This window comes from Macadamia integrifolia, unplaced genomic scaffold (assembly GCF_013358625.1).
Source record: "Macadamia integrifolia cultivar HAES 741 unplaced genomic scaffold, SCU_Mint_v3 scaffold2488, whole genome shotgun sequence".
In the NCBI taxonomy this organism is placed as follows: domain Eukaryota; kingdom Viridiplantae; phylum Streptophyta; class Magnoliopsida; order Proteales; family Proteaceae; genus Macadamia; species Macadamia integrifolia.
The window spans coordinates 12832-28563 of NW_024868747.1; the positions used below are offsets into that span (position 1 = coordinate 12832).

The 15732-nt window shown below is 42.9% G+C and overlaps 1 protein-coding gene across 4 annotated transcripts in view; it reads left to right on the plus strand.

The window, feature by feature from the left end:
* The first annotated feature begins 249 nt into the window (after positions 1-249).
* The window catches only part of LOC122066604, a 34813-nt gene continuing 19330 nt past the window's right edge, over positions 250-15732 (plus strand). The window contains exons 1-3 of one of the 4 annotated variants that reach the window (XR_006136406.1): positions 250-1540; positions 1906-1974; positions 2043-2194. Coding sequence is in view for 3 of the 4 variants with exons in the window: in XM_042630432.1 (XP_042486366.1) it covers positions 1391-1540; positions 1906-1974; positions 2043-2144 (321 nt within the window). In the remaining variant the exon portion in view is untranslated. Of the gene's footprint in view, positions 1541-1905; positions 1975-2042; positions 2281-15732 lie in introns of those variants that run through there. The other 3 variants (XM_042630432.1, XM_042630434.1, XM_042630433.1) reach the window with 3 other exon arrangements.

Here is a 15732-nt window from a genome sequence, read left to right on the forward strand (position 1 = left end):
TTTGGGAGAGATCCAGCTGGAGAGTTGTAGCAATTCTTCCCATAGGGATGAGGCCCTGGCCGATTGGTACTCCGGGTAGACTCTTCACAACAGTCGGAATCACATCTGCGACTCCGTATGGGGTTCTTGGGTAAGTCTTTATATTTTATTCATTATTTTGATCATCTTTTATTCTTGTTTTGTTGTTTTTTTTATATTGCTTTTTGCTTTTTTTTTTTTTTTTTTTTTTTTTGTATATTCTTTATTTCCATTAGCATGAGGGGAGGGAACCACCTACCATGGCCTTGTATGGCCATCCAAACATGGTTCAGTCTTGGCATAGGATACTCCTCGTAGAGTGAAAGAGATGGTTGATACATCCTACCTGTGCCAGCTAGCCCTTGTAGAGACCCGAAAGTTCAATCCGGCACTGGTGGGGGCCCTGATGGAGCAGTGGTGGCCGAGTACTCATTCTTGTCATCTCCTTGTTGGCGAGATCACCATCACGCCCCTATGCTTCTATACCTTGATAGGCATTCCACTTGGGGGTAGACCCATGACCCTACCTAAGATTTCAGCTGTCAGGGAGTTCACAGATTTGACAGGCATTACCATCACGGTCGGCTAGACACACATCCGTCTAAGGGAGATTAGTGCCCGATGGTGGAAAATCGGCCTGGGGGAGAACCCAGGCAACATGTCATAGGTGGCCCATTCTTTCTTGCTATTTGCTGTGGGTCAGTGCCTTTTAAGTGACCTACGAGGGGGAGTAGATATCCGCCTGGTGTTCTTCCTCCAAGATCTTCGTATAGTAGATTCTTAGGACTAGGGTGGGGCCGCCTATGCATATCTCTTGCGGACCCTAGACCTACTATCATATGGAGATAGGGGCCTCAAGGGGGCAAGTTACATTCTTCAGGTAACTTTCCTTCTTGTAACCATTTCCTTTCATTCATTTGGATTGCACTTTCTTACTTTAATCTCTTGAAATAGCCTTAGTGCTTTGAGCACTTGGGGACCATAGCTCCAAGACTAAGGGACCCTTAGGCATTCTTCTTCACTGTAGCCACGAGGTAGGGCGACAATCAGGTGATCAGGGCTTGGCACCATCCTCTGGGGACCACTGCTCGTTCTCTTTTGAACGACCTCACTGAGGTATGCCAAGTTTGATATTGAAATTCCTTTTATCTTGTGTTGTACTTACTTTTCCTTGGATTTGTAGGTCACTTGGAGACCATTTTATTGCCATGTATTTCCAGATTCTGAAGGATTCACATTGGCTAAACACTTATTCGAGAACCAAGTCCTTTTTCAGGGCATTTGGGGCCACGTCTAGTATTTGGGAGAGAGGGTAGTACCCCAATGGTCGGATATCGAGTCATGCCCCTCTCACGGTCTTCCTCCACCCACTATGCACTACTCAGAGATCATCGCAGTAGACGAGATGAAGTGCTTGGCTGACAAATTATGGGATGACTCATTTCTTGACCAGGATAAGGACTATAGGGCCTTCCTGGAGGAGGAGACAGTATGCACCCCTCTTGGTCCTGATGGTCCAGTGGTATGTTGCCCTTTCTTAAGTATTTCCTTCAAATTTTTCTTGTTTTGGTCTTGACTGATGTTCATTCAGGGGAGAGTGTGATGTGTAGACCCTTCTTCCGTTAGGTCACAAGTTAGTGCCATTGATCCTTCACAAGCGGGACCCTCTACCAGTGTAAGTGGGTCTCTCAGAGTTGCTAACATCCCCTTCCATGGCTTCCCTGCTTGGAACTATCCTAATGTAGCCAACTCAGTCTCCCTCATCTTTTAGAGCAGACAACAGATGTAGATGCTTCCCTTGGGCTGCCCATTGATTATAACTATGTGAGTATCTGATCATCCTTCAATTAACTCTTGACTTCCTTTGGCTGATATGCTCTTTCTCAGGTGTCCCCAGAGGTTTATTCTGAGATCAGGATGATGCATTATGGCTTGTGTGAGACAATTGTTGCCAAGGTATTTCTCACCTTCCTCCTTTTTTTCTTTCATTATTCTTCTTTTTGATACTTTTATATGTTCCTTAGGATAGAAGGATTGTCACCTTGCAGAGCCAAGTCAGCTCCAATGAGTGGGAAATTGCACGGAAGGATACACTGATTCAGGACATGAGCCAGAGGTTGCAGTAGGCTGGACTAGCATCCGTGGGTTCCCTGGTACTCCATGGGGATGATTCAGAGTATGGTTCAAATGATGACTTTTGACCCATAGGGATTTGTTCCTGTATTTCCTGTAAACACAAACACATGTATATTTTCCTTTTTCTTTCCACCCTTGTTTGTTCATCATTTTATTTTAGCATCTTATGAATGAAAACTTACCTTTGGTGCAAACAAAATCTTTTCTTTTTGCTTTTATTTTTTGTTTGCAATGTTCAGGCATAATCAATTCCATAACTCAAGTCACAATTAGAATAATCGGGATTAAATGAGAATCCAAATACTTCCCCGTTCTATTACCAAGTGAATTACATGAAAAGAGAAACAATTTTCCTACCATAGATAAGATAGGTGAGTAACAAGCTGGGAAGACAACTCTTGAGGTGGATGAAAGTTCACTAACTCCTCTGGGTTCGTCACCTCGAGCCCATATTGTCGGCTGATGTATGAATGCAAATAAAAGGATGTGTGAGTCAATCCCATCAACCTAACATAATTATAGCCAGGGGTCTTCATCAGAAAATCTTCTTGTGGCCTCCCTAGGCACCTTCATACAATATCTTACACAGTTCTTTCCTGTAGGTACTTATCCCAATCAATGATGAGGTCAAATTCCTGAACTTCCCTCTTATCCTAGTAGTAAAGAGCTCCGAATGGGCCTCCTTTTAATAGTTTGGTCAACTTCAATTTCTTGAGGAGCCAAATCTGAAAAACAATAGGACTCCCTTGGTAATGTTCTAGTCTAAATTTGTGGCCACAACTCTTATCATCGAATCCCTTGAGTGTTTCTGCAAGAACCGTAGGGATGATGTCACTTCCCTTCTTCAACTGTTTTACTACCTCAATCAGAATGGATGGTGCACCACATCCGAGAGTGGGGAGAACATACCAAGCTATCATGTAGATATTGGATGAAGATCTAGGCCACCTTCAGAATGTTGATCTTTCCATACTTGACAAATTGTTTCGCTTCCTTTTCTTTCCATCCGAAGAAGTCTTGAATTTCCTCGGAATAATCTTTCTTCAAAGATGGCTGAAATAACCTGCCTTGAGGTGGAGATAACATACAAACTCAGAATTCTTTGAGATTTAGGCAGATCTCTACTAATCCAAACCAAAATATATTTAAGTTGGCGTCCCAATGTTGAGGCACTTTCCAGAGTAACTGATGATGTAATTTCACACATTCGATTCGATCGACGAATGACACAATCATAGATTCTAGCAATCCTAGTGCTCTCATGTTCATGTCCAGTGTCCATTTCCTCAATGTCTCATCCAACGAGCACATGGTTTTTTTCTGAAACCATCACAAATAAAAGAGATATGATGATTTATCAAAGCATTACTCATTAGCTAATGACTCAAACAAGCCTTTACCACTGTTGCATCAAGCTCTTCTTTTTTGACTGATCAAGGGTGGGGAATAAACTAGCCTTGACAAACTGGTGCCGGGTGGCAATTTTCTATTAGGAAATAGAATCCTGGATAAGAGTTGATGGACCATAGGTGAATGACAGATACCTAATGGCCTTGCATGCCAAATGGCAATTCTTAGGGGATAAAATCCTGGGGAAGAAGTGAAGGACCAATGGGTGGATGACAAATACCTAATGGCCTTTCATGCCAAATGGCGATTCTTGGGGGACACAAACTATAATGATCTTTTAAAATACTTTGGTTATTAATCAATGAACCAATTTAATGCCTTTAGATGGTTGAGACCGCACTTACACGTGTCAAGTTGCCTACGTATCCCTCAAAAGGAATCAAGTTTGATGTAGTTCAAGCTATTCGAGCTATTCGCCCTATTAGACATAATATTTCTTAAGTTGATCCATGTTGACCAGTCCGGGTATTTCTTTGCCATTGTGGTCTATGAGTTTCACAGCTTTGCCTAGTAGAATTTCCTTGACAATGAATGGGCCGCTCCAGTTGGGCCTGAATTTCCCTCTTGGGTCATGAATTGGGGCTTTTTGTTCTCGAAGAACAAGTTTTCCCTCCTCTATGTGGCAGGGCTTCACATTCTTGTTAAAGGCCCTGGCTATTCTCATTTGATATTTCTTCAAGTTATCCATAGCTTTCATACGCCTTTCATCGAGCAAATTGAGCTCGCCATGCCTAACCTTTACCCATTCTCCTTCAGGTATCTGACTATCAAGGACCACCCTTAGGGATGGTACCAGGATTTTCATGGATAGAACCACCTCAACCACATATACCAAAGAGAAAGGGATGGCCCCTGTCGAGGATCCAACAGAAGTCCGGTATGCCCACAAGGCAAGGGGTAACTTATCAGCCCAATCCTTATGAGTTTCTGCCATTTTCTACAGGATGACTTTGATGTTCTTGTTGGCCACTTCTACTGCCCCATTGGTCTATAGCCTGTAAGTGGTAGAGCGATGCCTTCTGATTCCAAACTTTGTGTAGATTTTATCAGTCTTGCCCTAGAAATGGGATCCCTGATCTGATATCAATTCTTGAGGTACTCCATATCGGAAAATAATATTTTCTTAGATGAATTTTTCCACCTTACCAGACGTGAAGACCGCATAGGACTGAGCTTCTACCCACTTGGTGAAACAATCAATGGCTCCAAGATGAACTAGTGACTATTAGATGCCTTGGGGTTGATCTTCCCAATGATGTCAATGCCCCAAGTAGAGAATGGCCAATCTGAATTGAGAAAATCCAGCTTGGTTGGCGGGATGTGTATGATGCTAGCAAATATCTGACACTCGTAGCATTTCTTGACAAAGTCCACGCAATCTGCTTCCATTGTGTTCCATTAATATCCCAGCCTGAGGATCTTCTTAGATAACATCTTGGCATTCATATGGGGTCCCACAAAGACCTTGATGAATTTCCTCTATGATGATTGTAGCTTGTTCCTCATCTACACCCAACAACTATATTCCGTCATAAGATCTCTTGTATAACAGATCTTCTTGAAGAATAAACTGGGTGGCATATCTTCTCAGAAACTTCTTTTCTCTATCAGTTGCTTCAACTGGGTACTTCCTTTCTCTGATGAAATCCACTATTGAGAAAACCAAGACCACCCATTCACAGTGAGAGAGTTCACTGAATTCTGATAAATGGGCTTGCTTCTTTGTTTTATAAAGAACGGTCAAACCCTAGCCATAGGGTTGCATTCTACCAAGGAAGCCAAAGTCACAAGGGCATCAAAAAACCTGTTGTTATCTCTTTAGAAGTATTCGAATGAGATCTTCTCAAAGTGTTCACTCACCTCTTTGGCTTCAACTTTTCATCTCTAGTCTTCCACTTTCCTTGTGTCTAGTAGAAGACGATGGACGAATCACCATAAACCTTGATCCTTTTCACACCAAAAGTCAAAGTAGTTTCAAGCCCCAAAGCACAAGCTTCATATTTGACAATGTTGTTGGTACAGGGGAAGTCAAGGCAGAATGATGACAGTAATTAAAGGCCATCAAGGGTGATAAGCAATATTCCCACACCACATCCCTTCTAATTGGCTTCTCCATCAAAGTATAACAGCCAGTCGTTAACTGTGTCATCTTTCTCCATTGTGGTGATTCCTTCATCGGGAAAGGCATCATCCAAGGATCTTCCATCTTTTGTGGGGTGGGCAGCTAAATGATCGGCTATGGCTTGCCCCTTGATATACTTCTGAGTAACATAGGTGATGTCAAACTCTGATGGTAAAAGCAACCAATGGGCCATCCTTCCTGTTAAGGCTAGTTTCTCGAAGAGATATTTGATGGGATCCATCCTTGAGATCACGTACACCGGATAGGAAACCATGTAATGTCGTAACCTTTTTGTTGCCCAAATCAATGCAGTACAAGTTCTTTCCAAAGATATGTACCGTGTCTCATATTCTAGGAACTTCATGCTAAGGTAGTATATGGCATGCTCTACCTCTTCTTTTGTCTCCTTCTGTTCTAGCAATGAGCCCATGGAATATTCTCCCATGGATAAGTACAAGAGAAGTGGTTCTCCTTCCATCGGCGGTGTCAATACTGGTGGGTTCATAAGGTATCCCTTGATCTTATCAAAATCTTGTTGGAATTGGTTATTCCATTTCGTGGGTTGATCCTTCTTCAGCAGTTTGAAAATTGGTTCATAGATTATAGTCAATTGAGCTATGAATCTGCTAATATACTGAATGTGACCCAAAAATCCTCGTATTTGCTTCTCAGTCCAAGGTGTGGGCATTTCCTAAATGGCCTTGATCTTGATAGGATCAACTTCAATGCCTCTTTCACTCACCAAGAAACCTAACAACTTTCCTGTTGTTACCCCAAATACACACTTCTGAGGGTTCAACTTCAGTTGATAGTTCTTGATTCTTTCAAAGAAATGCCTTAGCACGGGAATATGACCCTGCCAATCTTTTGACTTTACTATCATGTCATCCACATAGACTTCCACATCTTTGTTCATCATGTCATGCAATATGGCCATATCTACTCTCTAATAAGTTGCCCCAGCATTCTTCAGTCCAAAAGGCATTACCTCGTAACAATAGGTTCCCTATGGAGTGGTGAAGGTTGTCTTCTCACGATCTTCTGGGTGCATGCTTATTTTTTTGTATCCTAAGAATCCATCCATAAATGATAACAAAGCATGCCCCGCTGTATTATCCACCAATACATCAATGTGAGGTAATGGGAAGTCATCTTTAGGGCTCACTTTGTTAAGATCTCGGAAGTCCATGCACATTCGTACCTTACCATCCTTCTTTGGTACTGGTACAATGTTGGCCAGCCATTGGGGGTATTTCACCACTTGTAGAAATCCCGCATTCCACTGCTTCACAACTTCTTCTCTGAACTTCTCACTCCATTCTGGCCACATTCTTCAGAGTTTCTACTTTACTGGCTTTGCCCCAATGTAAGTCAACAATCGATGCCACACGATGTTGGGGTCGATACTAGGCATATCCTCATAAGACCAAGCAAAGACCTCGGCGAATTCCTTAAGAAGACTAACCATTTCTTCTGCTTCTTCATCATCAAGGGTAGTGCCAATTTTTACCTCTCGAATGCATTGGTTGGTTTCTAGATTAATAACCTGAGTATCCTCATGGATGGGTTAGGCTTTCTTTGTTTTCCATTATTTTATTGATTCTTGATATTTATTAAGATCATCATCAGAAAAAGGAGGCAAGTCGTACTCAGAATCAGAAATTACATTCATGAAAGCAGGAGTAACAGACTTGACATACAAGGACTCTGAACTCTCCTCAAGAGGGGTGGTAGACACGAAATCATAAACAACAGACTCGACTACAAACTTGATAACTGGCTTGATGCTTTTGCTAAGTGTATTCAGGCTGGTTAACTCAATAGCATAAGAAAACTTGAAGTTTTCTCCAATGCTTGTCCAGTTCAGGAGTGGTTCAGTGGCTTGATGGATGAGGAGGTGTGGTGAAGGGCCTTCTTCTCCTTCTAAAAAGGTTGTTGCTATATTTTCAGTGGCACAATGTTTCTTCTGGATAGATGTCTGTTTCTTCATGAATACCAGCTGGTCAATCTCATACTCTCGGAAGTCAAATTTTCTAAGGGGTGAAGATTGTTGGAGACTGCTCAGTTCTCTTTCTATAAAGTCCATATTTTCTAGCCTGTTGAGGGATGCCATCTTGGTGCCTTGATCATACTTTGACCACCTTCATAAGTCTTCCCATTGCAGTTGGTTCGGGCACAATACATGCAAACCATCATTCTTTGTGCCCTTCTTTGCTTTGCATACACACTTCTTCCTCTAAAAGGATGAGGCTTGAGTTCATGGAGCTCTCGGGCTCTTGGTTCTTATAGGAGGTAGCAAATGTAAATTTTCAAATCCGTGGGAAGCTAGAGACTCCAGGTGAACCTTATCTTCTTTTCTCATTCTCTTTTCAAGAGGACTCGAGGACTTGGTGCCTCCTTTGATTGGATCAATGTTGTAGGGTCACCAGAGGAAGACCCAGTCTCAATCTGTGCAATTTTCGCTATCCCAGTGATGCAACTATCTTAATCACTTTCATTGACTAGCATTTTTTGTTGTTCCACTTCATGAGCCACCCTATCGAACTCATCTTGGAAAAATAATTCAAATCCTGGTTGCATCTTTGTGGCAATTTCATCAAACCGTGGTTCCACATTTCCACAAAATGGAAAATCCTCTCCTTTTACAAAATACCCATTGAGAGTAGGGTAGTAAGAGATAGAGGTCTTCCTAATCATCCTCAGTACTTTCTACCCCTTGGTGGTCGGAGGAGTGTATCCGAGACCGTTCTTTCCTTTGCTCACTGCCAAACTGGGCTGCTTTGGAACTCCTTGATGATATTTCCCTAGCCCCATACTAGGAAAATATTGCATATTATTTGTCATCTGATTCACCAGCGAACTCTAGATGGCTTCATAGTTAGCCGGATTTCCTCCTTTCGAACTTCTTTGGTGATGACTGCACAAGTTGTTTCTAATTCAAAACCACTTAGTTGAACTTCCTAGTCTTGTTCTTCTCCATTTTCAATATTGGCCAAGGTGTTAACCACTTCGAGGTCCCCAGCTACCGTGATTACCTTTCCTTTATGAATGAACTTTATTTTTTTATGAAGACTAGAGGACACTGCCTTCGCATGAAGCAAGCAAGGCCTTCCCAAGAGCATGTTAAAAGCTTCCAGTATATTAATGACTTGGAAGTCAATATCGAACTTCACTGGGCCAATCTTTATGGAAAGAGTAAGCTAAGGATCTTCCTCTTGGTATTGTCATATGCCCATATGGTTTGGGTAGTCGGCCTCATTTCTTCTAGGTTGATACCAATACTCTTTGTCGATCTCAAGAGAAGCACATTCAAAGCAGACCCGTTGTCAACGAGAACCAGGGGAACCACTTTGTCAAGACATTCTACCATAACGCGGAGAGCTCGATTGCGCTAGACCCCTTTGGGAAGCTCTGAATCTAAAAACATCAAGGATTGCACCGCATATGTTACCCCTACTGTATGTGCGAGATGTGTCGGATTTATCTCGATTGGCACCTGTACATTGGTGAGAAACTTCAAAACTGCTTCATGGTGTGTGGGGGATGCCATCAATAATTCCAAAATTAAGATATTAGCCTAGGACTTCTTAAGTTGAGCCAAGACTGGGTTCTCTGGTTCTTTCTTCAAACTACTGGTTCCAGCCTCATGGGTCCCTGACTGTTCCACTGCTAGAGCCTTGCCCTTGTAATCTCTCCCACTTTGGGTCTCCATCACACTGACTGGCTTCTTCACAATAATTTCTGTGGGATAACAATCTTTATCATCACTATTTTTTATGGTGATTATCCCTACCATGGGATCATCCTCTTCTTCTAATTCTCCCCCTGCTAGGGGTGGGAAGTCGAGGTCCTCCACAAATGTCGAGGGCCCTGGCTCGTAACTTCTTGACTGCATAAGATAACTGTTAGAATGCGGTGCCAACTGCTTTTGCGAATGTGTCATCTGGCCCTATTTCCTCCAGATCATTCAGCTGCTCACTGTAGTAATGATCACTGATAGTTACTTCACCCAACATGCTATCAATTTCTTCCACCCTTTCTTGCATTTTCAATGTGTTTGAGTACACTTCACACAATTTTTCTTCCAACTCAAATGTGGAGTACTGTTCATCCATATAAACTTGTGTTGGCTCTCCAGATTGCTCATCATTTTCTTAATTTAATGTAGAATCATCTCCCTCCATGTATGGGGAAGGGTAAATGCTACCTGTCAGATTAGCTATTAGGTCATCACCACCAATAACATAAACTAAAAAACATGTCGGATGTTCTGGTGAGTAATATTCTGACTCATCATCATTGTCATTGTACCAAGGCCCTTGGTAGCCATCCTAGTCTGGATACCCATCATCATCTTGAGAATCAGAGTCATCTTCATCATTCTCATCCTCTTCCTCATCCCCATCATCGTCGTCATCATCCTCTTCTTCACTGATTCCCCCCTCACTTGGTTCTTTATCAGATTCTTCTGGACCATCAAATTCTCTAATATCCAAACACTCGTAGTATTTAGAGCGTATGGACTAAAAGATTTCCTTAGGGTTGGTTCTGACATCACTGGCCCTCAGTTGGACCAGTCCTAACTCATCATCCTCTGTGTTGCTCCCTATATGGATTAGGGAGGTGTACTCTTTGATCTGCTCTCCTACTGGCAATGCTATTACTACCCTGAGGAGATCATCTGTGACTTCTTTAATTACTTCTAGATTTTCCTCTAAAGAATAGTGGGCTGAATTAAAGAAGTGGGATCACCCTCCTGGTCTTCTCCTGAAGCATTCACTGATCCTGTTGATGAGGTCATCTTTGGGGAATCTGGTAGTGTGAGCATATCTTTCCAATCATACCCATCCGTCCATCTTTCTTTTGGATAATATACCAACCCTTGAGAATGGGATTGGTATGAGGATGATAAGGGATAAGAAGCGGGATGTTATTAAGATGATGTAATGTGAGATGTGGGATATGAGGATTGGGGGTGATGGGATGAGGAAATTCCTTCTCCTTGATGATGAGGGGAAGGTTGATGGTATTACGGAGGTTGATATTATGGTGAAAGTGGGAGCTATGGTGGAGGATGGTAATGTGGTACGGTGGATTCTTCTGTTTATGAGAAAGAATGAACGACGGGAATCTAATCTTCTGATTCTTCTTCTGATGATTCTCTTCTTTTGAGAGTCCCTATGACTCTATCCCTTTGACTCATGAGTTTCCTATAAGCGTGGGCATTCATATGGTTCTTCTGAGCTCTAGGTACAATGAGTTGAGTGGGGTCACTCTCTATGGCTTCTTCATCTAGATTGTTCACATGATCAGGGAGTGGGTTGGTGTTGACATTGGGAGATTGCTTAACCTTGAACTCAATGGTTCTATTATCTACGAAGGCCTAGATCACATGTAGAAGACCTATGCATCTTTTAGTGGTGAGCCCTTTCTGAGTATAGTAAGCACAATATTGGAGGGTTGTTGATCACTCTTGGGCCACTGTCCCTTGCATTCCCTGTTTCTTTAACTTCTCATATGTTGTTGTCATGGGCATTCCCAGATCAGAAAACTACCTTATTAGACGAGGGGCTTTCTGGTAGGGTGCATCTGCTTGTATTATGAATAGTTGTGAAGAAGTAGCTAGCGGGCCTGACTGCTGAACTGCACTCACCATATTAGCTTCTGGACTCTTTCCACGTCCAACTTTGGTGTTCTTCCCTGCATCTTGGGAGGATCCTTGATACTGGACTTCCCTTAGGATTCTGTTCTCCACCCATGTGCCGATGGCTATTAAGGCATCAAAAGTTTGTAGATGTTGATAGTAGAGAACATCATAATAGGGCTTTGACAAGTTATCTATTAACCTCTCCACCTACTCCTCTTTTGAAGGCCGATCTACCCTCTTGGTGGCCTTATCCCTAAACCTCATTAAGAAGGTGATGAATCCTTCTCTAGGTCTCAAAGTCTCAAGCTCTCATCGCTTCACATCCACTTCGGTGTTGTATGATTACTGTTTGGTGAAGGCTTTCACCACTGTTGCCCAATTTTGAGTTTGGGATGACTCCAACTGTGTGAGCCACCTTAGTGCTGGTCCCAATGGGGATAACATGAAGGCTTGCCCCATCTAGTTATCTGTAAGTTGCCATGACTTGGCGATGCTAAGAAAAACTTTGAGGTGAGCCTTGGGGTCTCCTGACCCATCAAACCTATTAGTCTGCCATTTGAATTTTTCGGGACTTCTTACCCCAGTGAAGAAACTTATTTCCTCTGAATCCACTGTTTGGCCTTCCAAGCTTTTTTCTGCTCAAATCATATTCTCTAGCTTCTCCAATTGCTCTCTGAGTTTTCTTTCTTTCTCCATCTCTGGAGGCTCAATGCGGACATGTGCTGTAAATTCCTCCTCATTTTCAATCATTACCTTAGGAGGAGGGATGCTAGACTAAATTCCCCGTTGACTATTTGGACTGGTAGGTGAGGTTCCTCTCTTGCCGGTTGGCCTAACTTGCTCTGGTTCTCCTGAGTCAACTGGTGAAGAGTTCCCATGATAATCGGTAGCCCCATTCTGTTCCAAATCTCCCATAGCCGGTGCCAGCTCAATTCTAGGATTAACTCTGGGAGGGTTCTGAAATGCATGCAATATCTGAGTTATCCCCCTTTTTACTTCAGCCATTCTATCTGTAAGGTCTCTACGGGATGGACCTATGCTTGCTCATGTGATTCAGGGTTGTGGGCATCCTGCTAACTGGACTGCAATCACTCGGTGGTAGACAATCTCGAGGAGATGACGGAGGTGATGCTGGACTTTGGCGAGTCAACCGATTACCCTAACGCATCCAAAGGGACTATAGAGAATACTTGAGGTGTGGAATTGTGCCTGAACCAAAAGTGGTTTATTTTAGGATTCTTGAATTCCCAACCCCTTATTCACACATTCACTAGATTAACAACCAATGATCCATCCAAAGTTAGTCCGCTTAATGATAGGGAGTGGATAGGGTTTGATGCCCCTAGTCCACTCGTTGTCATAAGCAGGAGATTCATACAAATGGCTTATCAAGAACATTCCCATAAGATATTCCATGTAATAAAGTCAAGCTTTCCTTAATCTTTTCCCACTGGGTGTCCTTTCTCCTGATTTTCTTGGGACTTCTTTGGACTTGACGTGACTCTAACAGGATTGGCCCTGACTCACGTATCTGGACTTTTTCTTAAGGAGGAGGGACACCTTCTATCCGAAACCCACTTAGGAAAGCAATTATTTACAATAGCACTATAATATAGGAACATTCCTTTTCAAGATCGTAAACATGTTCTACAGTTAGCTTGTGGGGCTCCTAGCTTCTTCATCTTTCTTCTACATGATGCTGAGCATATGGTGGATGTAATAGGACCAACAAGGCTTCCTTGATATGATCTAAATACATAGGGTACGTGATTCTTTCGATATACCTGTAGGTACAAGATCAAGGGGGTGACTTACTTGCCCTTTACTTGTGACTACACATGAGTTTAAGAAATTGGCTACAGGGTGGGGAACTGTGAGTGATTGTGTGCAAAAGTATAATGTAGGGTAACCATCATTCAATCTCAGAATACAATAAAGTGCATGGACCTCCCCGAGGGTGCTAGCACAATTATGGACATCCTCGTCGTTTGATGAAGCATTCGATCTCAGAATGTCATAAAGTGCATGAACCTCCCCGAGGGTGCTGGCACAAATACAACATCCTTACCATTTGACGATACCTTTCATTCTTGTGTAGGAAGCGGGTATCATTTTCTCTCAGAGTACTCTCCATGACATGCACTGACCTCGTCGAGGGTGAGGGCATGACAGGGAGTCCCTCACCAAATGATTTCACTTCAAGCACGATGCATAATGTGGTTAGCGAATACAACTACAAACATGGGGTTAGCCAAACACATTTTCAAACAAATGTGGTGGAAAATGTTCTTACATTTAAAGGTAGCATCCAATTTCGGAAGCTTGACATTTATCCCTAGCAGAGTCGCCACTGTGAGGGTAGCGACCAAAAGATGATGAGGATGTCTCTCTCTTCCCCTTTGTTTTTGGGGGGGAGAAAAGGACTTACATCGATTCTGTCCTCTCTCCTCTCTTTCTCTTTTTAGTGAGGGAGGGTGTGTCATGCTTGCTTTGCCTGTGGGCCCCATACCACCGTATCACAACTCAAAGATACGTGGAGGCCTATTTCACAAGAGTGTAAAGTTTATCATTCTAGACGGGGGTTTGATGATAGTCCAATATAGGGATCGAGATCATACAAAAGGGTTTGTAGTCGCCACCTAGGATTATGGGCCTGGGACCCAGGGGTGGGCCCAATTCTAGAGAAAAGGGCCCGATAATTTATCTGGTCTAGAGATTTAGGGAAAGTGTCAGGTTACAGAGTTGGGAAGATATTAGGCATCCAATCTGCCCAGTTTAACCGGTATTCCTACTAGATGCTTAAGAACGAATATTTTCCATAATTATTACTATTTCACATGAATGGCTAAGTTATCACACATATATACATTGACCAAATTTAAACTATTATGTACATTTAAAACAAGGTCTATTAGATATCTACATTATGCTTAAACAAGGAGAGAGATTATAACTGAATTTGACTCCTGTTTCAGGTTAAGAGGGGTGGGCCCCTAGTTAGTACTGACTCGGACTGTCTTTCGTGTTCTCTTGGCTCAAGGGAAGATGGACTTGACTTCAAACTTCCTTTCTTGAGAGATGCTGATTGTGATGGCATTCAGAAAGGTTCCGGCTAGGAACAGTTACTTTTGGGTTTGGATTCAGACAGAGCTTTGGCTAGGGAAGGCTATTTCTAGATTTGGATTCGGACAGAGCTTCGGCTATGGAAGGCTATTTTTGAACTTAGGATGAGGTGGCACTTTGGCAGAGCTTCTGCTGGGGATAGGCTATGGGAGGGCTAGGCTGAGATGGCACTCCGACAGAGCTTCCACTGGGGATAGGCTAGGGAGGGCTAGGCTGAGGTGGCACTCCGACAAAGCTTCCTCTGGGGATAGGCTAGGGGAGGGCTAGGCTGAGGTGGCACTTTAGCAGAGCTTCAGCTGGGAATGGTTATTTCTGGAAATATTCCAGGGGCACTTGGCAGGGCTTCTGCTAGGAACTTCTATTTTTGGAAAGAATCGGATTGACCTAAAAATAGATTGAAGATCCCCAAAGCCCTGAAAAACACTTTGAAGATCCAAACAGAGTTTCGGATCTTGACAAAGATCTCTTCATAGACCCAAAGAATCTCAAGGGGGAGGGATTTCTATTTCGGGTAAAACTCAAGAACACTCAAAGGAGGGGTTGAAGAACACACTATTTTTGACAAAAATTGGATTGGACTAAGAACTTGGATTGAAGATCTTCAAAGTACCAAAGAACACTTCAATGATTCGAGCAAGATTTTAGAACTTGATGAAGATCACTTCGAAGACCCGAAGAAAATTAAGAGGGGGAGGGGAGGGGAGGAGAGAGAGCAGAGCTTCACTACTATGGAGTGAGATGGGGTTGTTTTATGTGTAAAATCCAAAGGAGGGGGTATTTATAGGTTTTTTCGGCCAATTGGAAAGAGGGAACTTCTTTATCCAATGGATGAAAGAGGGTTCTTTAACTAAAGTGGGTGAAGAGGGCTTTTATACAATGGGAAAAATGGGTTTTTAGACTAAAATGGGTGAAGTAGACTTTTATACAATGGGTAAAAAAAAGGATTTTTTGGGAGAGAGAATCCTTAGTAAAAAGGGGTTTTTTGGTCTTAAGTGGGTGAAGAGGGAATTTCTTCACCCATCAAGTTAGGGGAATATCAATACCAGCCATTGACGATGGTGCACGAGACTGGGCCGAAGTGCACGGGGCATGGTCAGTATAGGCAAGTAGGCGAGGTGTACAAGGTGTGCGGGCAATGTCATGAGTGTGCGGCGCATGGTACACCGATAGTGGCATGGGTGTATGTCACTTGGCACACGGGGCAACGCACATGGGCAGCATGCATGGGCAGCAGTGGCAGCACACATGGGCGGCAGGGGCAGCACACATAGGCAGC